This window comes from Strigops habroptila, unplaced genomic scaffold (genome assembly GCF_004027225.2).
Source record: "Strigops habroptila isolate Jane unplaced genomic scaffold, bStrHab1.2.pri NW_022045623.1_ctg1, whole genome shotgun sequence".
In the NCBI taxonomy this organism is placed as follows: domain Eukaryota; kingdom Metazoa; phylum Chordata; class Aves; order Psittaciformes; family Psittacidae; genus Strigops; species Strigops habroptila.
Window position 1 is genome coordinate 1 of NW_022651100.1, and position 26,242 is coordinate 26,242.

Sequence of the window (26,242 nt, forward strand, 5' to 3'; positions counted from 1 at the left end):
CTGCAGCTGCAGCGCGCTGTGGGGTGGCGCTATGGGGCAGCGCTGTGGGGCAGCGCCGTGGGGCAGCGCGATGGGGCAGCGCTATGGGGCAGGGACCCACGGCGGGCGCTGGTGCTGCAGCTGCAGCGCGCTGTGGGGCCGGAGCTGACCAAGAGCGACCTGGTGGGCGCCTTCCAGAGCCTCATGAAGGACTGCGAGGCCGAGGTGCGCGCCGCCGCCTCCCACAAGGTCAAGGGTGAGTGCGGGCGCCCTTGGGTGCCATTGGGTGCCCTTGGGTGCCCTTTGGGTGCCCTTTGGGTGCTCCTTGGGGGCCCTTTGGGGGTCTTTGGGGGGGTTTTGGGGTCTTTGGGGGCAGGTTTGGGGGGTTTTTAGTGCCTTTTGGGTGCCCTTTGGGTGCCCTTTGGGGGGGTTTTGGGGGGGTTTTGGGGGGGTTTTGGGTGCTCTTTGGGTGCTTTATAGTGGCTTTTGGGTGCCTTTTGGGTGCTTTTGGGTCTTTGGGTGCTCTTTGGGTGCCTTTTGGGGTCATTTTGGGTGGTTTTGGCGGCTTTTGGGTGCCTTTGGGTGCCTTTTGGTGGCTTTTGGGTGCCCTTTGGGTGCTCCTGGGTCTTTGGGTGCCCTTTGGGGGCTCTTTGGGGGGGTTTTGGGGGCATCTTGGGTGCTTTTTGGGGGCCCTTTAGGGTGGTTTTGGGTGCATAGCTGACCCCCCTGCCCCATAGCTGACCCCCCTGCCCCACAGCCACCCCCCTGCCCCATAGCTGACCCCCTGCCCCATGGAAGGTCTTTATGACCCATAAAAGATCTTTAAGCGCCATAGCTGTCCCTCTGCCCCATAGCTGATCCCCTTGCCCCATAGCTGACCCTCCTGCCCCACAGCAGTCCCCCTGCCCCACAGCCACCCCCCTGCCCCATAGCTGCCCCCCTGCCCCATAGCCGCCCCCCCGCCCCATAGCTGACCCCCTGCCCCATAGCTGACCCCCCGCCCCATAGCCGCCCCCCCGCCCCACCGCTGACCCCCCTGCCCCATAGCGTCCTCCCTGCCCCATAGCCACCCCCCTGCGCCATAGATCATTTCATGCACTATAGAAGGTTTCCCTGCCCCATAGCAGGTCCTCCTGCCCCATAGAACATTTCATGTACTATAGAAGGTCTCCCTGCCCCATAGCCTCCCCCCTGCCCCATAGCTGCCCCCCGCCCCACCGCTGCCCCCCCGTGTCCCTGCAGAGTTCTGTGAGAACCTGGCCCCCGATTGCCGCGAGGCCGTCATCATGGGCCAGATCCTGCCCTGCATCAAGGTGAGCGCCGGGCGCGCTGTGGGGCGCCCCATAGGGCACCCTATGGGGTGGTGGGATGGGATGGGGCCCTATGGGGTGTCCCTTCACCCATGGGTGTCCTATTGCTGCCCCACTGATGTCCCATTAATGATGTTCTATTGCCTCCCTGTTGCTGCCCCACTGCTGCTGCCCCATTGCTACCCCACTGCCGCCCCACTGCTGCTGCACTGCTGCCCCATTGTTGTCTCATTAATGATGTTCTATTGCCTCCCTGTTGCCGCCCCATTGCTGCCCCATTGTCTCTCCTTTGCTGTCCCATTGCTGCCCCATTGCCGCCGCCCCATTAATGATGTTCTATTGTTGCCCCATTGCTGCCCCATTGCTGTCCCATTAATGATGTTCTATTGCCTCCCCATTGTCTCCCCATTGCCGCCCCATTGCTGCCCCATTGCTGCCGCCCCATTAATGATGTTCTATTGCCGCCCCATTGCCGCCCCATTGCTGATCTCCCATTGATGTCCTATTGGTGTCTCATTAATGATGTTCTATTACCTCCCTGTTGCTGCCCCACTGCTGCCCCATTGCCGCTGCCCCATTAATGATGTTCTATTGCTGCCCCATTGCTGCCCCATTGCCTCCCCGTTGCCTCCCCATTGCCGCCCCATTGCTGATCTCCCATTGATGTCCTATTGGTGTCCCATTAATGATGTTCTATTGCCTCCCCATTGCCTCCCCATTGTCTCCCCATTGCCGCCCCATTGCCGCCCCATTGCTGCCCCATTGCTGCCCCATTGCTGCCCTATTGCTTCCCCATTGCTGCCCCATTGCTGCCCCATTGCTGCCGCCCCATTAATGATGTTCTATTGCCTCCCCATTGCCTCCCCATTGTCTCCCCATTGCCGCCCCATTGCCGCCCCATTGCCTCCCCATTGCCACCCCATTGCCTCCCCATTGCCGCCCCATTGTCTCCCCATTGCCTCCCCATTGCCGCCCCATTGCCGCCCCATTGCCGCCCCATTGCTGCCCCATTGTTGATGTCCCATTGCTGCCCCATTGCCGCCCCATTGCCTCCCCATTGTCTCCCCATTGCCTCCCCATTGCCTCCCCATTGCCACCCCATTGCCTCCCCATTGTCTCCCCATTGCCGCCCCATTGCCTCCCCATTGCCACCCCATTGCCTCCCCATTGCCTCCCCATTGCCGCCCCATTGCCGCCCCATTGCCGCCCCATTGGCTGCAGGAGCTGGTGTCGGACGCGAACCAGCACGTGAAGTCCGCGCTGGCCTCGGTGATCATGGGGCTGTCCCCGATCCTGGGCAAGGAGAACACGGTGGAGCATCTGCTGCCGCTCTTCCTGGCGCAGCTCAAGGACGAGGTGCGCTGTGGGGCAGGGGGATCTATGGGGCAGGGGGATCTATGGGGCAGGCGCTATGGGGCAGGGGGATCTATAGGGCGGGCGCTATGGGGCAGGGGCTATGGGGGTATGGGGGTATATAGGGAGCATCTGCTGCCGCTCTTCCTGGCGCAGCTCAAGGACGAGGTGCGCTGTGGGGCAGGGGGATCTATGGGGCAGGCGCTATGGGGCAGGGGCTATGGGGCAGGCGCTATGGGGCAGGGGCTATGGGGCAGGGGGATCTATGGGGCAGGCGCTATAGGGCAGGGGCTATGGGGCTATGGGGGTATATAGGGAGCATCTGCTGCCGCTCTTCCTGGCGCAGCTCAAGGACGAGGTGCGCTGTGGGGCAGGCGCTATGGGGCAGGGGCTATGGGGCAGGGGCTGTGGGGCAGGCACTATGGGGCAGGGGGATCTATGGGGCAGGGGCTATGGGGCAGGCGCTATGGGGCAGGCGCTATGGGGCAGGGGGATCTATGGGGCAGGGGGATCTATGGGGCAGGGGCTATGAGGCAGGCGCTATGGGGCAGGGGCCTATGGGGGTATATAGGGAACATCTGCTGCCGCTCTTCCTGGCGCAGCTCAAGGACGAGGTGCGCTGTGGGGCAGGGGCTGTGGGGCAGGGGGATCTATGGGGCAGGGGGATCTATGGGCCAGGGGGCTATGGGGCTATGGGGGCTATGGGGATGTGTAGAGGTGTATAGGGACATATAGGGGTATATAGGGACCCATTGGATGGGGATCTATGGGGATATATGGGGACAGATAGGGATGTAATGAGGTATATGGGCACGTATAGGGATATATAGGGATGTATGGAGATATATAGGGGGATATAGAGGCATATGGGGGTATATAGGGACCCGTTACGTGGGGATATATAAGGATGTATAGGTACATATAGGGATGTATGGGGACATACAGGGACATATGAGGATATGTGGGGGCATATAGGGACCCATTGGATGGGGATATATGGGGACAGATAGGGACATATAGGGGTGTATGGGCATATATGGGGATGTATAGGGACATATAGGGATGTATGGAAATATATAGTGGCATATGGGGACATATGGGGATATATAGGGACCCGTTGAACGGGGATAGATGGGGATATATGGGGACAGATAGGGACATATGGGGGTATATGGGGGCATATGGGGGTATATAGGGTCCCATTGGATGGGGATAGATGGGGATGTATAGGGGTATATGGGGACATACAGGGACCCTTTGTGACCACCTTGAAGCCCCCTGCATCCCCTTTAGGCCTCCCCACAGCGCCCCATAACCCAGCCCCATAACACCCCATAACCCAGCCCCACAGCGCCCCATAACCCAGCCCCACAGCACCCCATAACCCAGCCCCACAGCACCCCATAACCCAGCCCCACAGCGCTCCATAACCCAGCCCCATAGCACCCCATAACCCAGCCCCATAACACCCTATAACCCACTCCCCACTGCCCCACAGCACCCCATAACTCACCCCACAGCACCCCATAACCCAGCCCCATAGCGCCCCATAACCCAGCCCTATAGCACCCCATAACCCACTCCTCAATGCCTCGTAGCACCCCCTAACTAACCCCACAGCACCCCATAACCCAGCCCCATAGTGCCCCATAGCGCCCCATAAGTCAGCCCCATAGCACCCCGTAACCCGCTCCTCAATGCCTTATAGCACCCCCTAACTAACCCCACAGCACCCCATAACCCAGCCCCATAGTGCCCCATAGCGCCCCATAACCCACTCCCCACTGCCGCACAGCACTCCCTAACTCACCCCACAGCACTCAATAACTCAGCCCCACAGCGCCCCACAAGTCAGCCCCATAGCACAGCCCCATAGCACCCCATAACCCACTCCTCAATGCCTCATAGCCCCCCCTACCTCACCCCCCAGCACCCCATTACTCAGCTCCATGGCTCTGCCCCATAGCGCCCCATAACCCTGCCCCATAGTGCCTCATAGCACCCCCTAAGTCACCCCACAGCACCCCATAACCCAGCCCCATAGCACCCCATAACCCAGCCCCATAGCGCCCCATAGCGCCCCATAACCCACTCCCCACTGCCCCACAGCATCCCATACCTCACCCCACAGCACCCCATAACCCAGCCCCATAGCACAGCCCCATAGCACCCCATAACCCACTCCCCACTGCCCCACGGCACCCCATAACTCACCCCACAGCACCCCATAACCCAGCCCTATAGCGCCCCATAACCCAGCCCCATAGCGCCCCATAACCCAGCCCCATAGCGCCCCACGGCTCTGCCCCCTAACCCCGCCCCCCACATTGCAGTGCCCCGAGGTGCGGCTCAACATCATCTCGAACCTGGACTGCGTGAACGAGGTGATCGGCATCCGGCAGCTCTCGCAGTCGCTGCTCCCGGCCATCGTGGAGCTGGCCGAGGACGCCAAGTGGCGCGTGCGCCTCGCCATCATCGAGTACATGCCCCTGCTGGCGGGGCAGCTGGTACTGCCGCTATGGGGCGCTGTGGGGCGCTATGGGGCGCTATGGGGCTATGGGGCGCTGGGAGGGGATGGGGAGCACTCGCCATCATCGAGTACATGCCCCTGCTGGCGGGGCAGCTGGTACTGCCGCTATGGGGCGCTGTGGGGCGCTATGGGGCGCTATGGGCGCTATGGGGCGCTGTGGGGCTATGGGGCGCTATGGGCGCTATGGGGCGCTGTGGGGCTATGGGGCTATGGGGCGCTGGGAGGGGATGGGGAGCACTCGCCATCATCGAGTACATGCCCCTGCTGGCGGGGCAGCTGGTACTGCCGCTATGGGGCGCTGTGGGGCGCTATGGGGCTATGGGGCGCTATGGGGCGCTATGGGGCTATGGGGCGCTATGGGGCTATGGGGCGCTGGGAGGGGATGGGGAGCACTCGCCATCATCGAGTACATGCCCCTGCTGGCGGGGCAGCTGGTACTGCCGCTATGGGGCGCTGTGGGGCGCTATGGGGCTATGGGGCGCTATGGGGCGCTATGGGGCTATGGGGCGCTATGGGGCTATGGGGCGCTGGGAGGGGATGGGGAGCACTCGCCATCATCGAGTACATGCCCCTGCTGGCGGGGCAGCTGGTACTGCCGCTATGGGGCGCTATGGGGCGCTACGGGGCGCTGGGGGCGCTATGGGGCGCTATGGGGCTATGGGGCGCTATGGGGCTATGGGGCGCTGGGAGGGGATGGGGAGCACTCGCCATCATCGAGTACATGCCCCTGCTGGCGGGGCAGCTGGTACTGCCGCTATGGGGCGCTGTGGGGCGCTATGGGGCGCTATGGGCGCTATGGGGCGCTATGGGGCGCTATGGGGCTATGGGGCGCTATGGGGCTATGGGGCTATGGGGCGCTGGGAGGGGATGGGGAGCACTCGCCATCATCGAGTACATGCCCCTGCTGGCGGGGCAGCTGGTACTGCTATGGGGCACTATGGGGCGCTATGGGGCTATGGGGCTATGGGGCGCTGTGGGGCGCTATGGGGCGCTGTGGGGCGCTGTGGGGCGCTATGGGGCGCTATGGGGCGCTGGGAGGGGATGGGGAGCACTCGCCATCATCGAGTACATGCCCCTGCTGGCGGGGCAGCTGGTACTGCTATGGGGCGCTGTGGGGCGCTATGGGGCTATGGGGCGCTATGGGCGCTATGGGGCGCTATGGGGCTATGGGGCTATGGGGCGCTATGGGCGCTATGGGGCACTGGGATGGGATTGGGATGGACTGGGGAGGGCTGTTGGTCCATACTGCTCCATACTGAGTTATCCTGGTCCATAGTGGTCTATACTGGGTTATACTGGTCCATACTGGTCCATATTGCTCCATACTGGTCCATACTGGGTTATACTGCTCCGTACTGGTCCATACTGGTCCATAGTGGTTATACTGGTCCATACTGGTCCGCACTGGTCCATACTGGTCCATACCAGTCCATACTGGTCCATACTGGGTTATACTGGTTATACTGGTTATACTGCTCCATACTGGTCTATACTGGTCCATACTGGTCCATACTGGGTTATACTGGTCCATACTGGTCCGTACTGGGTTATCCTGGTCCATACTGGTCCATACTGGGTTATACTGGTCCATACTGGTTATACTGGTCCATACTGGTCCGTACTGGTCTCCCCCCAGGGTGTGGAGTTCTTTGACGAGAAGCTGAACTCGCTCTGCATGGCCTGGCTGGTCGACCACGGTGAGGCGCTGGGAGCACTGGGATGTACTGGGATGGACTGGGAGCACTGGGATGTACTGGGATGTACTGGGATGCACTGGGATGCACTGGGAGGCACTGGGAGCACTGGGATGTACTGGGAGCACTGGGATGTACTGGGATGTACTGGGATGTACTGGGAGCACTGGGATGCACTGGGAGCACTGGGATGTACTGGGATGTACTGGGAGCACTGGGATGCACTGGGAGGCACTGGGAGCACTGGGATGTACTGGGATGTACTGGGAGCACTGGGATGCACTGGGATGCACTGGGATGTACTGGGATGCACTGGGAGCACTGGGAGGCACTGGGATGCACTGGGAGGCACTGGGAGCACTGGGATGTACTGGGCAGCACTGGGAGCACTGGGAGGCACTGGGAGCACTGGGATGTACTGGGCAGCACTGGGAGCACTGGGAGGCACTGGGAGCACTGGGATGTACTGGGCAGCACTGGGAGCACTGGGAGCACTGGGATATACTGGGATATACTGGGATATACTGGGACGCACTGGGATGCACTGGGATGCACTGGGAGCACTGGGATGCACTGGGAGGCACTGGGAGCACTGGGATGCACTGGGAGGCACTGGGAGCACTGGGAACACTGGGGTGGGACTGGGAGCACTGGGAGCACTGGGAGCACTGGGATGCACTGGGAGCACTGGGATGCACTGGGATGCACTGGGATGCACTGGGAGCACTGGGAGCACTGGGATGCACTGGGAGGCACTGGGAGCACTGGGATGCACTGGGAGGCACTGGGAGGCACTGGGAGCACTGGGATGCACTGGGAGCACTGGGAGCACTGGGAGCACTGGGATGCACTGGGAGGCACTGGGAGCACTGGGATATACTGGGATGTACTGGGAGGCACTGGGATATACTGGGAAGGAATGGGAGCACTGGGGTATACTGGGATGTACTGGGATGCACTGGGAGGCACTGGGATATACTGGGATGCACTGGGATGCACTGGGACGCACTGGGATGTACTGGGACGCACTGGGATGCACTGGGAGCACTGGGATGCACTGGGATATACTGGGGTGCACTGGGACGCACTGGGCGGCACTGGGAGCACTGGGCCATACTGGGATGCACTGGGCGGCACTGGGAGCACTGGGCCATACTGGGATGCACTGGGAGCCCTGCGGTTGGTTACTGGGGGTCACTGGGAGCTACTGGGAGTCACGGGGGGGGGCTGGGAGCTGCGTGAGGCGGGTGCGGGTGTCGCTGGTCCTGACTGGGTTTACTGGTCCTTACTGGTCCGTACTGGTGTTACTGGCCTTTAAGGGTCCTTAATGGTCCTTACTGGTCCTTAATGGGTGTTATTGGTTCTTAATGGTCCTTAGTGGTTCTTACTGGTATTGCTGGTCCTTAATGGTCCTTAGTGGTTGTTACTGGTCCTTACTGGTGTTACTGGTCCTTAATGGTCCTTAATGGTTGTTAGTGGTCCTTACTGGTCTTACTGGTCCTTAATGGTTGTTACTGGTCCTTACTGGTCCTTAATGGTTCTTAATGGTTGTTAATGGTTCTTACTGGTCCTTAATGGTCTTTACTGGTATTACTGGTTCTTATTGGTATTACTGGTCCTTAATGGTCCTTACTGGTATTACTGGTCCTTATTGATGCTTAATGGTTGTTAGTGGTCCTTATTGGTCTTATTGGTGTTACTGGTCCTTACTGGTATTCCTGGTCCTTAATGGTCCTTACTGGTCTGTACTGGTTCTTAATGGTTGTTAATGGTCCTTACTGGTCCTTAATGGTTCTTAATGATTATTAATGGTTCTTAATGGTTGTTACTGGTCGTTACTGGTGTTACTGGTCCTTACTGGTATTCCTGGTTCTTACTGAACAATACTGGTCCGTACTGGTCCTTAATGGTTGTTAATGATTCTTACTGGTCTTTACTGGTCCTTAATGATTCTTAATGGTCCTTAATGGTCCTTACTGGTTGTTACTGGTTGTTAGCGGTGTTACTGGTTGTTACTGGTTGTTACTGGTGTTACTGGTGTTATTGGTTGTTAGTGGTCCTTACTGGTCTTACTGGTGTTACTGGTCCTTACTGGTCCTTAATGATTCTTAATGGTTGTTACTGGTGTTACCGGTGTTACTGGTGGTTACTGGTGTGACCGGTGTCACTCGTGTTACCGGTGTTACTGGTGTGACCGCTGTTACTGGTTGTTACCGGTGTTACCGGTGTTACCGGTGTCACTGGTGTCACTGGTGTTACTGGTGTTACCGGTGTTACCGGTGTCACTGGTGTCACTGGTGTTACTGGTGTTACCGGTGTTACTGGGTGTTACCAGTGTTACTGGTTGTTACCGGTGTTACTGGTGGTTACTGGTTGTTACTGGTGTTACTGGTGTTACCGGTGTCACCGGTGTTACTGATGTTACTGGTGGTACTGGTGTTACCGGTGTTACTGGTGTTACTGGTGTTATTGGTTGTTAGTGGTCCTTACTGGTTTTTATTGGTCCTTAATGGTTCTTAATGGTTGTTAGTGGTCCTTACTGGTTCTTACTGGTCCTTACTGGTCCTTAATGGTTCTTAATGGTTGTTAGTGGTCCTTACTGGTGTTACTGGTCCGTACTGGTCCTTAATGGTTGTTAATGATTCTTACTGGTCCGTACTGGTTGTTACCGGTGTCACCGGTGTTACCGGTGCTACCGGTGTTATTGGTGTTACTGGTTGTTACCGGTGTTACCAGTGTCACTGGTGTTTCCGGTGTTACTGGTGTTACTGGTGTTACCGGTGTCACTGGTGTCACTGGTGTTACTGGTGTTACTGGTGTTATTGGTGTTACCGGGGTTACCAGTGTCACTGGTGTTACCGGTGTCACTGGTGTTACCGGTGTTACTGGGTGTTACCGGCGTCGCTGGTGTTACTGGTGTTACTGGTGTTACCGGTGTGACTGGTGTTACTGGTGTTATTGGTTGTTAGTGGTCCTTACTGGTCCTTACTGGTCCTTAATGGTCCTTAATGGTTCTTAATGGTTGTTACCGGTGTTACCGGTGTTACTGGTTCTTACTGGTCCTTACTGGTCCTTAATGGTTCTTAATGGTTGTTACTGGTTCTTACTGGTCCTTACTGGTCCTTAATGGTTCTTAATGGTTGTTACCGGTGTTACCGGTGTTACTGGTCCTTACTGGTCCTTACTGGTCTAATGGTCCTTACTGGTTGTTACTGGTTGTTACTGGTCCGTACTGGTGTGAGCGGTGGTGCCGGTGCTGCCCGCAGTGTACGCCATCCGGGAGGCGGCCACGAGCAACCTGCGGAAGCTGGTGGAGCGCTTCGGGCCGGGCTGGGCGCAGGGAACCATCGTGCCCAAGGTGCTGGCCATGGCCGGGGACCCCAACTACCTGCACCGCATGACCACGCTCTTCTGCATCAACGTACGTGCGCTGGGCGCTGCGCCGCACCCAGGGGTGCTGAGACCCCCCCGCGGGACCCCTGCACCTCCCTATGGGACCCCTACACACCCCTGTGGGGGACACAAGTGATGGGGACCCCCACAAAGCCACCATATAATGCGTTAGAGTGGGGTACCCATGGGTGCTGCCCCCCACCCATGGGTGATGAGACCCCTCTATGGGTGCTGAGACCCCTCTATGGGTGCTGAACCACATCTAAGGGACCCCAACACACCCCTATGGGCGACACAAGTGATGGGGACCCCCCCAAAGCAAAAGTGTAATGCGTTAGAGGGGAGCACCCATGGGTGCTGAGACCCCTCTATGGGTGCTGAGCCACCTCTATGGGTCCCCAACACACCCCTATGGGCGACACAAGTGATGGGGACCCCCCCAAAGCAAAAGTGTAATGCGTTAGAGTGGGGCACCCATGGGTGCTGCGCCCCACCCATGGGTGCTGAGACACCCCTATGGGACCCCTGCACACCCCTATGGGACCCCTACACACCCCTGTGGGAGACACAAGTGATGGGGACCGCCCCAAAGCCACCATATAATGCGTTAGAGTGGGGTACCCATGGGTGCTGAGACCCCTCTATGGGTGCTGAACCACATCTATGGGTCCCCAACACACCCCTATGGGACACACAAGTGATGGGGACCCCACCAACCCAATGGTGTAATGCATTAAGAGTGAGGCACCCGTGGGTGCTGCACCCCACCCATGGGTGCTGAGACCCCCGCGGGACCCCAACACCTCCCTATGGGACCCCTGCACCCCCCTATGGGCGACACAAGTGATGGGGACCCCCCCAAAGCAAAAGTGTAATGCGTTAGAGTGGGGCACCCATGGGTGCTGCGCCCCACCCATGGGTGCTGAGACCCCCTATGGTTGCTGCCCCATTGGGAGCTGTCCACCCCTGCGGTGCTGATCCCTCCCCTCCTTCCTACTCCCCTCCCTTTAAGACCCCTTTCACCCCATTCTCTGACCCCCCCGTGGGTGCTGCCCCCCACCTATGGGTCCTGATCCCTCCCCTCCTGCTTGCTCCCACCCCATTGAGACCCCCTTTCACCCCATTCTCTGCCCCCCCCATGGGTGCTGCCCCCCCCGTGGGTGCTTCCCCCCACCCATGGGTGCTTCCATCCCCCTTAGGACCCCATAGGACCCCATTATATCACCCCCCCATGGGTGCTGCCCCCCGATTGGGTGCTTCCTCCCACCCATGGATGCTGCCATCCCCCTTGGCACCCCATAGGACCCCGTTATATGCCCCCCCATGGGTTCTGACCCCTATGGGAGGTTCCATCCCCTTTGGGACCCCATAGGACCCCATTATATCACCCCCCCCATGGGTGCTGACCCCCTATGGGTGCTGCCCCATTGGGAGCTGTCCACCCTTGCGGTGCTGATCCCTCCCCTCCTTCCTACTCCTCCCCCTTTAAGACCCCTTTCACCCCATTCTATGCCCCCCCCGGGGGTGCTGCCACCCTATGGGTGCTGCCACCCCCCCGTGGGTGCTGCCCCATTGGGAGCTGTTCACCCCTGTGGTGCTGATCCCTCCTTCCTACTCCCACCCCTTTAAGACCCCTTTCACCCCATAGGACCCCATTCTATGCCCCCCCCATGGGTGCTGACCCCCCCATGGGTGCTGCCGCATTGGGAGCTGTCCACCCGTGCGGTGCTGATCCCTCCTTCCTATTCCCACCCCTTTAAGACCCCTTTGACCCCACAGGGCCCCATTCTCTGCCCCCCCCACGGGTGCTGCCCCCCCCCCCGTGGGTGCTGCCCCGCCCATGGGTGCTGCGGTGTCCCATAGGTGCTGTCGGAGGTGTGCGGGCCGGAGCTGACGGCGCAGCAGCTGCTGCCCACGGTGCTGCGGATGGCCGGCGACGCCGTGGCCAACGTGCGCTTCAACGTGGCCAAGTCCCTGCAGCGCCTCGGGCCCGTCCTCGATGCGGGGTAAGCACCTATAGAGCGCCTATAGCACCTATAGAGCGCCTATATACACCCTAGAGCACCTCTCTACAGCCTAGAGCACCTATAGAGCACCTAGCGCCTATAGAATGCACGCACAGCAGCCATCAGTGTGTGCTTCAGCATGGTCTGGATGCAGGGTAAGCACGTATAGCAGCTATAGAGCACCTATAGAATACCCTAGAGCACCTCTATACAGCCTAGAGCACCTATAGGGCACATAGCACCCATAGAATGCACACACAGCACCCATCAATGCGTGCTTCAGGATGGTCTGGATGCAGGGTAAGCACGTATAGCACTTATAGAGTACCTATGGAATACTCTAGAGCACCTATAGAATACTGTAGAGCACCTCTATACAGCTTAGAGCACCTATAGAGCACATAGCGCCTATAGAACACACACATGGTAGCCATCAATGTGTGCTTTAGCATGGTCTGGATGCAGGGTAAGGACCTATAGAGCACCTATAGAATACCCTAGAGCACCTATAGAATACCATAGAGCACCTCTATACAGCCTAGAGCACCTATAGAGCACCTAGTGCCTATAGAATGCACACACAGCACCCATCAATGTGTGCTTCAGCATGGTCTGGATGCAGGGTAAGCACCTGTAGCACCTATAGGGCACCTATAGAATACCCTAGAGCACCTATAGAATACCGTAGAGCACCTCTATACAGCCTAGAGCACCTATAGAGCACATAGCACCTATAGAATGCACACACAGCACCCATCAGTGTGTGCTTCAGCATGGTCTGGATGCAGGGTAAGGACCTATAGAGCACCTATAGAATACCCTAGAGCACCTCTACACAGCCTAGAGCACCTATAGAGCACATGGCGCCTATAGAACACACACACGGTGCCCATTACACCCATTGGCAGCCATCTGCACTCGTGCACCCGTGATACCCATAGCACCCATGTGCACCCATGTACACCCATAGCACCCATGATACCCATAGCACCCATGTGCACCCATTACATCCATAGCACCCATGACACCCATAGCACCCATGTGCACCCATGACACCCATCCCATGTACATCTGTGACACCCATAGCACCCACAGCACCCATTGACACCCATCCCATGTACACCCCTTACACCCATGTGCACCCATCCCATGTACACCTATGACACCCATGTGCACCCTTAGCATCATTGTGCACCCATGACACCCGTGTGCACCCATCCCATGTGCACCCATAGCACCCATGTGCACCCATCCCATGTGCACCCATGGTACCCATGTGCACCCATCACACCCATGTGCACCTATCCCATGTGCACCTGTGTACATCTATGACACCCATTGACACCCATCCCATGTGCATCCATCACATCCATGTGCACCTATGACACCCATGTGCACCCATCCCACCCATTGGCACCCATAACACCCATGACACCCATCCCATGTGCACCCATATACATCTGTGACACCCATGTGCACCCATCACACCCATTGGCACCCATCAAACTCATGTGTACCCATCCCGTCTGCACCCATGTACACCCATGACACCCATGTGCACCCGTAACACCCATGTGCACCCATAGCACCCATGTGCACCCATCAAACCCCTGTGCACCCATAACACCCATGTGCACCCATCCCGTGTACACCCATGTACACCCATGTGCACCCATAGCACCCATGTGCACCCATAACACCCATGTGCACCCATAACACCCATGTACATCTATGACACCCATGTTCACCCATAGCACCCCTGTGCACCCATCCCATATGTATCTATGACACCCAGGTGCACCCATGTACACCCATAGCACCCATGTGCACCCATATGCATGTATGACACCCATGTGCACCCATAGCACCCATATACACCCACAACACCCACCCCACCCCACCCCTACACCTACATACTCCCCACCACCCACAGCACCCACCAAGCACCCCTTGGCTGCCTCCCTCCTCCATTGGGTGGCTCCCCCCGCACCCATGGGTGCCCCCCACCCATGGGTGCTCCCCCCCCACCCATGGGTGCTCCGCCCCCCCCCAGGACGCTGCAGGCCGAGGTGAAGCCGGTGCTGGAGAAGCTGACGCAGGATCAGGACGTGGATGTGAAATACTTCGCCCAAGAGGCGCTCACGGGTCAGGGGGACATGGGGGGCTACGGGGGATATAGGGGTTATAGGGGCAATGGGGGGCAATGGGAGCAATGGGGGGGAATGGGGGAAATGGGGGGTAATGGGGCAATGGGGGGCAATGGGGGCAATGGGGTGCAATAGGGGGTGATGGGGCTATGGGGGCTATAGGGCTATGGGGGGCAATGGGGCAATGGGGGCAATGGGGTAATGGGGGCTATGGGGGGCAGTGGGGGGTAATGGGGCAGTGGGGGCAATGGGGAGAATGGGGGCAATGGGGGGCAATGGGGGGTAATAGGGGGTGATGGGGCTATAGGGCTATGGGGGGCAATGGGGCAATGGGGGGTGATGGGGACAATGGGGTAATGGGGGCTATGGGGGGCAATGGGGGGCAATGGGGGGAATGGGGGTGATGGGGGCAACAGGGGCTACAGGAGCTATAGGGGGCAATGGGGGGTAATTGGGCACTGGGGGTAATAGGGGACAATGGGGGGCAATAGGGGGTGATGGGGGTGATGGGGGGAATGGGGAGTAATGGGGCAATGGGGGGAATGGGGGTGATGGGGGCAACAGGGGCTACAGGAGCTACAGGGGGCTATGGGGGTAATTGGGCACTGGGGGTAATGGGGGGCAATAGGGGGTGATGGGGGGAATGGGGGGCAATGGGGGGAATGGGGGCAATGGGGCGCTATGGGGGCAATGGGGGGAATGGAGGCACTGAGGGCTATAGGGGGCAATGGGGGTAATGGGGACAGTGGGGGTAATGGGGGGAATGGGGACAATGGGGGGCAATAGGGGGTGACGGGGCTAATGGGGCAATGGGGGTGATGGGAATGGAGGGCAATGGGGCGCTGTGGGGCTCAATGGGGGCAATGTGGGGGTCACATAAGGACATGGGGGGGGTCATTGTGGTCACTGCCCCAGTGACCTCTGACCCCTCCCCCCTCTTTCTCTCCCCCCCCCCCCCCCCCCCCCCCAGTGCTGGCACTCGCCTGACCCCGCCCCCTCCCTCCGCCCTCCCCCCCCCGCATGTGCCATTGGCCCCGCCCCCTCGTGACGTCACCGGTTCATTCATTAAACGAGGATCGCTGTTAATGACGCGCCTTTATTGGGGGGGGGGACATCCGGGTCCTTGGGGGGACGGAGCTAGGGGAACATCCGGGTCCTTTCGTGGGGGGGGGGGGAGTGAATGGGAGGCTTCCGCCGCTCTGATTGGCCCGGGCGCCTCGGCTCCTGCGCGCTGATTGGCTGGAGGCGGCGTGCGCGCTCCAGAGAGGGCGGGAAAGTGACGTCACCCGCTGCCCGCACACGTGTCGCTCTGGCTGGGGCTCTGTCCCCCTATAAAGCTCCCATATGGGGCCTATAGAGCCCCTCTATGGGGCCTATAGAGCCTCCGCTGCCCCCTATAGACACTCCCCTTCCCCCTATAGCCCTTCCACGGCCCCGTCTTTACCCCCTATAGTCCCTTCCGCTTCCCTATAGCCCCTCCTCTTTCCCCTATAGACCCGCCTCTTCCCCCTATGGACCCTCCTCTTCCCCCAATAGACCCGCCTCTTCCCCCTATAGCCCCTCCTCTTCCCCCTATAGACCCTCCTCTTCCCTCTAACGCCGCTGCTTCTCTCTGTAGCCCCATTTCACCATTTATAGCCCGATTTCCACCCCCTATAGCCCCATTTCCCCCCCATAGCCACATTTTCACCCTTATATCCCCATTTCCACCCCCTATAGCCCCATTTCCACCCTTATATCCCCATTTCCACCCCCCATAGCCCCATTTCCCCCTACATATCCCCATTTCCCTGCCTTCTAGACCCGTTTCCAACCCCTATAGCCCCATTCCCCCTATATCCCCTTTCCCCCCCCATAGCCTCATTTCCCCCCTCCCATAGCCCCATTTCCCCTCCCATAGCCCCATTTCCCCCCCATAGCCGCTCCTCAGCCCCATCCCTTTGGTCCCGTTGGGTCCCTTTGGCCCCGTTTGGCCCCATTTGGACCCGTTGGGCCCCATTGAGCGATGTCGGACTCGGGGCAGAGCCCGGCCCCGGGCGGGCGGCGCCGCTGGACCCGGGACAAGGAGCCGGAGGGCGGTGGAGAGCGGCGGGTAGGCGGGGCCTGGGCCGAGGGGCGGGGCTTGGAGCGGAACGGAGGGCGCTGATTGGGTGGGGGGCGGGAGGGGGCGTGGCCAAGGGTTGGGCAGGGCGGGAATGGAGGCTGGTGATTGGGTGGTGGGGAGGAGGGGGCGTGGCGAAGGAGGGGTGAATGACGGCGACCAAGGGGGCGTGGCTTGGGGTGGGTGTGGGCGGGGCTTGCGTGAAGGTTGGTCAATGGGGCGGGGCTTAAAGGGGGCTCAATGGGGCGGGATAAGGGGTTGTGGGAGGGGCTACGGGGTGGGGGCGTGGCTTCGCTGACCCCGCCCACTTGTGACGTGGCAGGAGGGGGGGGAGGAGCCCGCGGGGCTGATGCAGAAGACGCCGATTATCCTGGCCAAGCCCCCGGGGGAGCGGGTGAGGCCCCATAGATACCCCATAGATCCCTATAGATGTCCTGTAGAGCCTTATAGATACCCTGTAGACATCTGTGGATATGCTATAGACTCTTATAGAGCCCTATAGATACCCCATAGAGCACTATAGGTACCCCATAGAGCCCTATAGATACCCCCTAGACTCTTGTATCGCTCTATAGATGCCGTATAGATGCCTATAGGTACTCTATAGTGTTACAGAGCCCTGTTGATACTCTATAGACTCTTATAGAGCCCTACAGTTACCCCATAGATCCATATAGGTACTCTATAGACTCTTATAAAGGCCTGTACACAGTCTAGAGATACCCCATAGACGCGTATAGATGCCCTATAGATACCCCATAGACAGCTATAGATACTCTATGACCCTCTATAACACCCCGTAGACCCCCCATAGTCTCCCTATAACCCCTCATCGACCCCTTATAACCCCTCATAGACCCCCATAGACCCCTATAACCCCCCATATCCCCCATAGATCTCCATAGACCTCCTATAACCCCCCATAGACCCCTTATAACACCCCATAACATTCCATAGACCTCCCTAGACCCCCTATAACCCCCCATAGACCCCCCATAGACTACCTATAACCCCTCATAGGCCCCCATAGACCCCTATAACCCCCCATATCCCCTTATAACCCCCCATAGACCCCCTATAACAGCCCCCAGACCCCTATAACCCCCCATAGACCCCCTATACCCCCCCATAGACCCATTACCCTCTGACCCCCATCTCCCCTCCCCCCCCAGCCTCAAGCAAAGGCGGGTCCGGGCCCGGCCCCCCCCCCCCCCGCCCCCCCCCACGTGCTGATGAAGGCGCGGGGGGAGGAGGGGCGCGGGGGGGGCGTGGCCAGCGCGGGGGAGGGGCCAGCGCAGGCCCCGCCCCGCGAGAGGGAGGGGGGGCCCCGGCCCACCCAGCCCGTGTATCAGCTGCACGGCAGGGGGCTGCCCCCCCCCGGCGCCATGGACCGTGAGTGGCCGTATATGGGCAGGGGCGGGGCTTAGGGGGTCTGTATATGGGCAGGGGCGGGGATAAGGGGGTCTGTATATGGGCAGGGGCGGGGCTAAAGGGGTCCATAGATGGGGTGGGTGGAGGGCAAGGGCTGACACACACACACCCCCCCCCGGCGCTGTGGAACATGAGCGGCCTACATATATGGGTAGGGGCGGGGCTAAGGGGACCATATATGGGCAGGGGCGGGGCTAAGGGGGGTGTCTGTGTATGGGGTGGGTGGAGGGGTGGGGCTGTCCCACCCTGGTGCTATGGACTGTGAGTGGCCTCCATATATGGGCAGGGGCGGGGCTTAGGCGACTGTATATGGGCAGGGTGTTGGGCTAAGGGGTCCATATATGGGCAGGGGTGGGGCTAAGGGGGTCCAAATATGGGCAGGGCTAAGGGGTCCATATATGGGCAGGGGACGGGGCTAAGGGAGGTCCATATATAGGATGGGTGCAGGGAAGAAAGCGGGGCTAAGGGAGGAGGCGGGGCTAAGGGATGCCCATATGTGGGATGGGAGCAGGGCTAAGGGATGTCCATATATGGGGAGGGAGCAGGCCTAAGGAGGTGTCCATATATGGGCAGGGGGGCGGGGCTAAGGGATGTCTCTATATGGGGAAGGGGTGGGGCTAAGTGGTGTCCATATATGGGGAAGGGGTGGGGCTAAGGGGTGTCTATATATGGGGAAGGGGTGGGGCTAAGGGAGGTCCATATATGGGGAAGGGGTGGGTCTAAGGGTGTATCCATATATGGAGAGGGGGCGGGGCTAAGGGAGGGGGCGGAGCTAAGCGCAGTCCATATATGGGCTGGGTGTCCATATATGGATCTGGAGAGGGGTGTGTCCAACCTCGGCCCCGCCCCTCCAGCCGTGGCCGGCCAATCGCGGCTGGCGGCGCCGGAGAAGATGAAAACCAGCATCAAACTGGTGGACGAGCAGATGAACTGGTGCGACAGCGCCCTGGAGGTGAGGGGGGACCCTATGGGGGGATTGGGTCCCCTATAGGGGGTCCTTGTGTCTCCTATGGGGGGTTTGGGTCCTCTAGAGAGGGTTTGGGGGGGTCCCTGTGTCTCCTATGGGGGCTTTGGGTCCTCTAGAGGGGGTTTGGGGGGTCCCTGTGGCTCCTGGGGGGGGTTTGGGTCCCCAGTAGGGGGTTTGGGGGGTCCCAGTGTCTCCTATGGGGGGTTTGGGTCCTCTAGAGGGGGTTTGGGGGGGTCCCTGTATCTCCTATGGAGGGTTTAGGGCCCAGGGGGCGGGGTTTAAGGCCCAGGGGGGCAGGGCTTAGAGCCCAGGGGGCATGGTTTGAGTCCCGGGAGGGCGGGGCTTAGAGCACAGGGGGCGGGGCTTAGGGCCTGGGGGCGGGGTTTAGTGCACAGGGGGCGGAGCTTAGGCCCCAAGGGGCAGGATTTGGTACCCAAGGGGCGGGGTTTGAAGCCCGGGGGGGGGGTTAGGGTGAAGGGGCGGGGTTTGGGGCGCAGGGGGCGGGGCTTAGGACCAATGGGGTGAGGTTCGGTTCCAAGGGGGCGGGGCTTAGGGCCCAGGGGATGGAACTTAGGCCTCAAGGGGCGGGGTTTGTGACCCGGGGGCGGGGTTTAGGGCACAGGGGGCGGGGCTTAAAGCACGGGGGCGGGGCTTAGGGCCCAAGTGGCAGGTCTTATGGCCAATGGGGCGGGGTTTGGGGCCCGGGGGGCGGAGCTTAGTGCCCCATTGCCGCAGTACCTGCTGGAGCAGACGGACGTGCTGGTGGTCGGGGCTTTGGGGCTTCAGGGCACCGGGAAATCCACCCTCCTGTCCCTGCTGGCGGCCAACCAGCCCGACGAGGACCCCCGGTACTGGGAGGCACTGGTTGTACTGGGATATACTGGGGTATACTGGGATACACTGGGGTATAGTGGGATACACTGGTTATACTGGGGTATAGTGGGATATACTGGGATATACTGGGTTGTACTGCATTATACTGCATTATACTGGGTTACACTGGGAGGAGATTGGGTTATACTGGGATATACTGGGTTATACTGGGATATATTGGGATGGAATTGGGTTATAGGGGGTTATACTGGGAGGAGACTGGGTTGTAGTGGGATATACTGGGCTATACTGGGATATATTGGGATGGAATTGGGTTATAGTGGGTTATACTGGGATATACTGGGAGGGGACTGGGTTATACTGGGTTATACTGGGTTATACTGGGAGGGCATTGGGTTATACTGGGATAATGGGCTGTGTCTATGGGTCGATCTATGGGTCCAGGCTGTGTCTATGGGTCACTCTATGGGCCCAGGCTGCGTCTATGGGTCGATCTATGGGCCCAGGCTGTGTCTATGGGTCAGTCTATGGGCCCAGGCTGTGTCTATGGGTCAGTCTGTGGGCCCAGGCTGCGTCTATGGGTCAGTCTATGGGTCCAGGCTGCGTCTATGGGTCAGTCTATGGGTCCAGGCTGCGTCTATGGGTCGATCTATGGGTCCAGGCTGCGTCTATGGGTTGATCTATGGGTCCAGGCTGTGTCTATGGGTCACTCTATGGGCCCAGGCTGTGTCTATGGGTCGATCCATGGGTCCAGCCCCCTATGTCCCGCAGGTCGTTCGTGTTCCGGCCGCAGGGCCCGGAGCTGCGGGAGCGGGGGGGGAGCCAGACCGGGGGCATCGACTTCTTCATCACGCAGGAGCGCGTCGTCTTCCTCGACACGCAGGTACCGTTAATTACCCCTAATGAGCCCATTAATAGCGCTAATAACCCCTAATGAGCCCATTAATAGAGCTAATCACCCCTAATGAGCCCATTAATAGCACTAATTACCCCTAATGAGCTCATTAATGGCGCTAATTACCCCTAATGAGCTCATTGATAGCGCTAATTATCCCAAATAAGGACATTAATAGTGCTAATTGCTCCTTATGAGCTCATTAATAGCGCTAATTACCCCTAATGAGCCCATTAATAGCGCTAATTACCCCTAATGAGCTCATTGATAGCGCTAATAACCCCTAATGAGCCCATTAATAGCGCTAATTACCCCTAATGAGCTCATTAATAGCGCTAATTACCCCTAATGAGCCCATTAATAGCGCTAATTACCCCTAATGAGCTCATTCATAGCGCTAATAACTCCTAATGAGCTCATTAATAGCGGTAATTACCCCTAATGAGCTCATTAATAGCGCTAATTACCCTTAATGAGCTCATTAATAGCGCTCATTGCTCCTAATGAGCTCATTAAGAGCGCTAATTACCACTGAGCTCATTAATAGCACTAATAGCTCCTTATAAGCTCATTAATAGCGATAGTTACCCTGAATGAGATCATTAGTAACGCTAATAACTGCTAATGAGATCATTAATAGCGATAATTACTCCTAATGAGATCATTAATAGCGCTGATTGCTCCTTATGAGCTCATTAATAGCGCTAATTACCTCTAATGAGGTCATTAATAGCAATAATTACCACAAGTGAGCTCATTAATAGCAGTAATTACTCTTAATGAGTTAATTAATAAGCCCTAATAATCTCATTCATAGTGGTAATTACCCCTAATGAGCTCATTAACAGCGCTAATTACTCCTAAGGAGCTCATTAATAGCGGTAATTACTCATTAACCTGAATGACCTCATTATTAGCGTTAATTACCCCAATGAGATCATTAATAGCGCTAATTATCCCTCATTCCCCCAAATGAGCTCATTAATAGCGCTAATTAGTGCTAATGAGCTCAATAATAACGCGAATTACCCCTTATGAGCCATTTAATATCGCTAATTACCCCTCATTCCCCCTAACGAGCTCATCATTAGCTCTAATTACCCCTCATTACCTCCTAATGAGCTCATTATTAGCGCTAGTCACCCCTAATGAGCTCATTGATAGCGCTAATTATCCCAAATAAGGACATTAATAGTGCTAATTGCTCCTTATGAGCTCATTAATAGCGCTAATTACCCCTAATGAGCCCATTAATAGCGCTAATTACCCCTAATGAGCTCATTGATAGCGCTAATTAGTGCTAATAAGCTCAATAATAACGCAAATTACCCCTTACGAGCCATTTAATACCGCTAATTACCCCTCGTTCTCCCTAACGAGCTCATTAATAGCACTAAGCACCTCTCAGTACTCAATGACGAGCCCATTAATAGCGCTAATTAGCGGTAAGGAGCTCATTAATAGCCCTAATTAGCGCTAATAAGCCGCTAATTGCAGCCGCTGCTGAGCCCAGCGCTGCTCGATCACCTCATCAACAACGACCGGAAGCTGCCCCCCGAGTATGGGCTGCCCCACACCTACATCGAGATGCAGGTCTGCTATTAACGAGCCTCATTAGCCATTAATTAGCGCTAATTAGCGCTAATAGGGAGGGGCATGGGGGGGCAGGAGGCCCTGGGGGGGTAATCAGTGAGGAATCAGTGATTAGAGGTCATTAATTAAGGGGGAATAGGGCCGATAAGGGGGGAATAAGGGTGAGGGGAAGGTGATTAATGAGTATTAATTGATTAGAGGTGATTAATTAGGGTTAATTAAGGGGGATACGGGGGTTCGTTGGGGTAATTAATTAGGATTAATGGATTAGAGGTAATTAAATAAGGGTAATAAGGGCGTCGTGGGGGTGGAATAGCTCAATGGGGGTTATTGGGGAGGTTATTAATCAATAATAATGATTAATAATTGGCTATTAACGGTTGTTACATTGTTACTAAGCATAATGATTAATAATGTTAATAATGACCATTAATTAATATTAATGGTTGGTATTAGTGATTAATAATAACGGTTGAGATTAATAATCAATAGCTATTAATACTTATTAATAATTGTAATTATTAGTGATGACCAGTATTGATTAATTCGTGCCAATTAGGGCTAATTAAGTATCTCTGGAGGCACCCAATCACCCCTAATGGGTGCCAATGGGGATCAATGGGTGTCAATGGGGATCAGTGGGTCTCAATGGGTGCCAATGGGGGTCAATGGGTGTCAGTGGGTGCTAATGGGTGTCAGTGGGGGTCAGTGGGGGTCAATGGGGATCAGTGGGTCTCAATGGGTGCCAGTGGGGATCAATGGGTGCCAATGGGTATCAGTGGGGATCAGTGGGGGTCAATGGGTGCCAATGAGTGTCAGTGGGGATCAATGGGTCTCAATGGGTGCCAGTGGGTGCCAATGGGGATCAATGGGTGCCAACGGGGGTCAACGGAGGTCAATGGGTGTCAACGGGGATCAGTGGGTGTCAATTGGTTTCAATGGGTGTCAGTGGGGATCAATGGGTGCCAATGGGGGTCAACGTGTATCAACGGGGGTCAATGGGTGTCAATGGGTGCCAGCGGGTGTCAACAGCATGAATGGGGATCAATGGGTGCCAATGAGTGTCGGTGGGGATCAATTAGTGCCAATGGGTGTCAACGTGGGTCAATGGGTGCCAATGGGTGTCAACGGGGATCAGTAGGTGTCAATTGGTTTCAACGGGTGTCAATGGGTGCCAGTGCCTGTCAATGGGGATCAATAGGTGTCAATGGGTGCCAGTGGGTGTCAACAGCATCAGTGGGGATCAATGGGTGACAATGGGTGTAATTGGGGATCAACGGGTGCCAGTGGGTATCAATGGGTGCTAATGGGGATCAATGGGTGCCAATGGGGATCAGTGGGTATCAATGGGTGTCAGCGGGTGTCAGTGGGGATTAATGGGGATCAGTGGGTGTCAATGGGTGCCAGTGGGTGTCAACAGCATCAGTGGGGATCAATGGGTGCCAATGGGTGCCAATGGGGATCAATGGCTGTCAATGGGTGTCAGTGAGTGTCAATGGGGATCAGTGGGTGCCAATGGGGGTCAGTGGGTGTCGGTGAGGATCAGTGGGTGCCAATGGGGGTCAGTGGGGATCAATGGGTGCCAATGGGGGTCAATGGGCATCGGTGGGGATCAATGGGTGTCAATGGGTTCCAGTGGGTGTCAGTGGGGATCAATGGGTGCCAATGGGGGTCAATGGGTGTCGGTGGGGATCAGTGGGTGCCAATGGGTGTCAGTGGGGATTAATGGGGATCAATGGGTGTCAATGGGGATCAATGGGTGTCAGTGAGTATCAGTGGGGATCAATGGGTGCCAATGGGGGTCAATGGGTGTCGGTGGAGATCAATGGGGATTAATGGGGATCAGTGGGTGTCAATGGGTGCCAGTGGGTGTCAACAGCATCAGTGGGGATCAATGGGTGCCAATGGGGGTCAATGGGTGTCGGTGGGGATCAATGGGGATTAATGGGGATCAGTGGGTGTCAATGGGTGCCAGTGGGTGTCAACAGCATCAGTGGGGATCAGTGGGTGCCAATGGGGATCAGTGGGTGCCAATGGGTGTCAGTGAGTATCAATGGGGATCAGTGGGTGCCAATGGGGATCAGTGGGTGTCGGTGAGGATCAGTGGGTGCCAATGGGGGTCAGTGGGGATCAATGGGTGCCAGTGGGGGTCAATGGGTGTCGGTGGGGATCAGTGGGTGCCGGTGGGTGTCAGTGGGGATCAATGGGTGCCGGTGGGTGTCGGTGGGGATCAGTGGGTGCCAATGGGTGTCAGTGGGGATCAATGGGTGCCAATGGGGGTCAATGGGTGTCGGTGGGGATCAATGGGTGTCAGTGGGTGCCGGTGGGGATCAGTGGGTGTCGGTGGGTGCCGGTGGGTGTCAGTGGGTGCCGGTGGGTGCCGGTGGGTGCTGAGCCGTGGGTCGGGCCCCCCGCGTGTGGGGCAGTCTCTGCAGATCGCCGCCTTCCTCTTCACCGTGTGCCACGTGGTGCTGCTCGTGCAGGATTGGTTCACTGACCTCGGCCTCTACCGGTGCCTGCGCCCCACAGCGCCCCACAGCGCCCCACAGCGCCCCATAGAGACCCATAGAGACCCACAGCGCCCCATAGACACCCCATAGACATCCCATAATGCCCCATAGACACCCCATAGACATCCCACAGTGCCCCATAGAAACCCATAGAGCCCGACAGCGCCCCATAGACACCCCACAGCGCCCCATAGCACCCCATAGAGACCCATAGTGCCCCATAGACACCCCATAGAGACCCATAGCGCCCCATAGAGACCCCATAGACATCCCATAATGCCCCATAGAGACCCATAGCACCCCATAGACACCCCATAGAGACCCCATAGACATCCCATAATGCCCCATAGAGACCCATAGCACCCCATAGACACCCCATAGAGACCCATAGAGACCCATAGCGCCCCATAGAGACCCATAGCGCCCCATAGAGACCCCATAGTGCCCCCACAACGCCCCATAGAGACCCATAGTGCCCCGTAGAGACCCCATAGCGCCCCATAGAGAGCCCATAGCACCCCATAGAGACCCCATAGTGCCCCCACAGCGCCCCATAGAGACCCATAGCGCCCCATAGAGACCCCATAGTGCCCCACAGCGCCCCATAGGGACCCCATAACACCCTACAGCGCCCCATAGAAACCCCATAGAAACCCCATAGAGACCCCATAGTGCCCCATAGACACCCCACAGTGCCCCACAGCGCCCCCTAGACACCCCATAGTGCCCCATAGAGACCCCATAGACACCCATAGCACCCAATAGACACCCCATAGAGACCCATAGCACCCCCTGGAGACCCCATAGAGACCCCTAGCACCCCATAGACACCCCACAGCGCCCCATAGCACCCTATCTACAACCCGTAGTGCCCCATAGAGACCCATAGTGCCCCATAGCACCCCACAGACACCCCATAGAGATCCATAGCACCCTATAGCGCCCCATAGACACCCCATAGACCCTCATAGAGCTCCATAGACCCCATAGCCCCTATAGCCCTATAGACCCCATTACCCCTATTGGCCCCATTGCCCCCATAACCCCCATTGCCCCCATAGCCCCCTTTACCCCCATAGCCCCTATAGTCCCTATAGCCCCCATAACCCCCATTGCCCCCATAGCCCCCTTTACCCCCATAGCCCCCATAGCCCCTATAGCCGCTATAGGGTCCCTGTGCCGCAGGTTCCTGCAGACGGCCGAGATGGTGAAACCTTCGACCCCCTCCCCCGGGCACGAGCCCAGCGCCGGCGCCGAGGAGCCCTCCGAGTACTACCCACACCTGGGTGAGACCCACAGCGCGACCCATAGCGCGACCCACAGCGACCCATAGCAGTGCCCCATAGAGACCCATAGCAGTGCCCCATAGCGCCCTGCCCCATAGCAACGCATAGCAGTGCCCCATAGAGACCCATAGCAGTGACCCATAGCGGGACCCATAGCAACGCATAGCAGTGCCCCATAGAGACCCATAGCAGTGCCCCATAGCAGGACCCATA

General features: G+C 57.8%; 2 protein-coding genes across 2 annotated transcripts in view; both read left to right on the forward strand.

Annotated features, from left to right (window-relative positions):
- Positions 1-3: 3 nt before the first annotated feature.
- LOC115603204 (serine/threonine-protein phosphatase 2A 65 kDa regulatory subunit A alpha isoform-like) lies at positions 4-15,498 on the forward strand (the record flags this gene model as incomplete). The annotated part of the gene is made up of 9 exons (XM_030474950.1): positions 4-235; positions 1,222-1,292; positions 2,511-2,645; positions 4,976-5,149; positions 6,809-6,869; positions 10,133-10,287; positions 12,123-12,265; positions 14,319-14,410; positions 15,383-15,498. Coding segments are annotated over 9 exons (1,080 nt in total), but the record flags the coding sequence as incomplete, so codon positions are not given.
- Positions 15,499-15,656: 158 nt separating this feature from the next.
- The window catches only part of SMG9 (SMG9 nonsense mediated mRNA decay factor), a 13,735-nt gene continuing 3,149 nt past the window's right edge, over positions 15,657-26,242 (forward strand). The window contains exons 1-9 of the mRNA XM_030474951.1: positions 15,657-16,504; positions 16,836-16,907; positions 17,686-17,905; positions 18,799-18,896; positions 19,647-19,759; positions 20,517-20,628; positions 22,138-22,233; positions 24,660-24,745; positions 25,929-26,053. Of these exons, the coding sequence (XP_030330811.1) occupies positions 16,418-16,504; positions 16,836-16,907; positions 17,686-17,905; positions 18,799-18,896; positions 19,647-19,759; positions 20,517-20,628; positions 22,138-22,233; positions 24,660-24,745; positions 25,929-26,053 (1,009 nt within the window). The 5' untranslated portion in view covers positions 15,657-16,417. The remainder of the gene's footprint in view (positions 16,505-16,835; positions 16,908-17,685; positions 17,906-18,798; positions 18,897-19,646; positions 19,760-20,516; positions 20,629-22,137; positions 22,234-24,659; positions 24,746-25,928; positions 26,054-26,242) is intronic.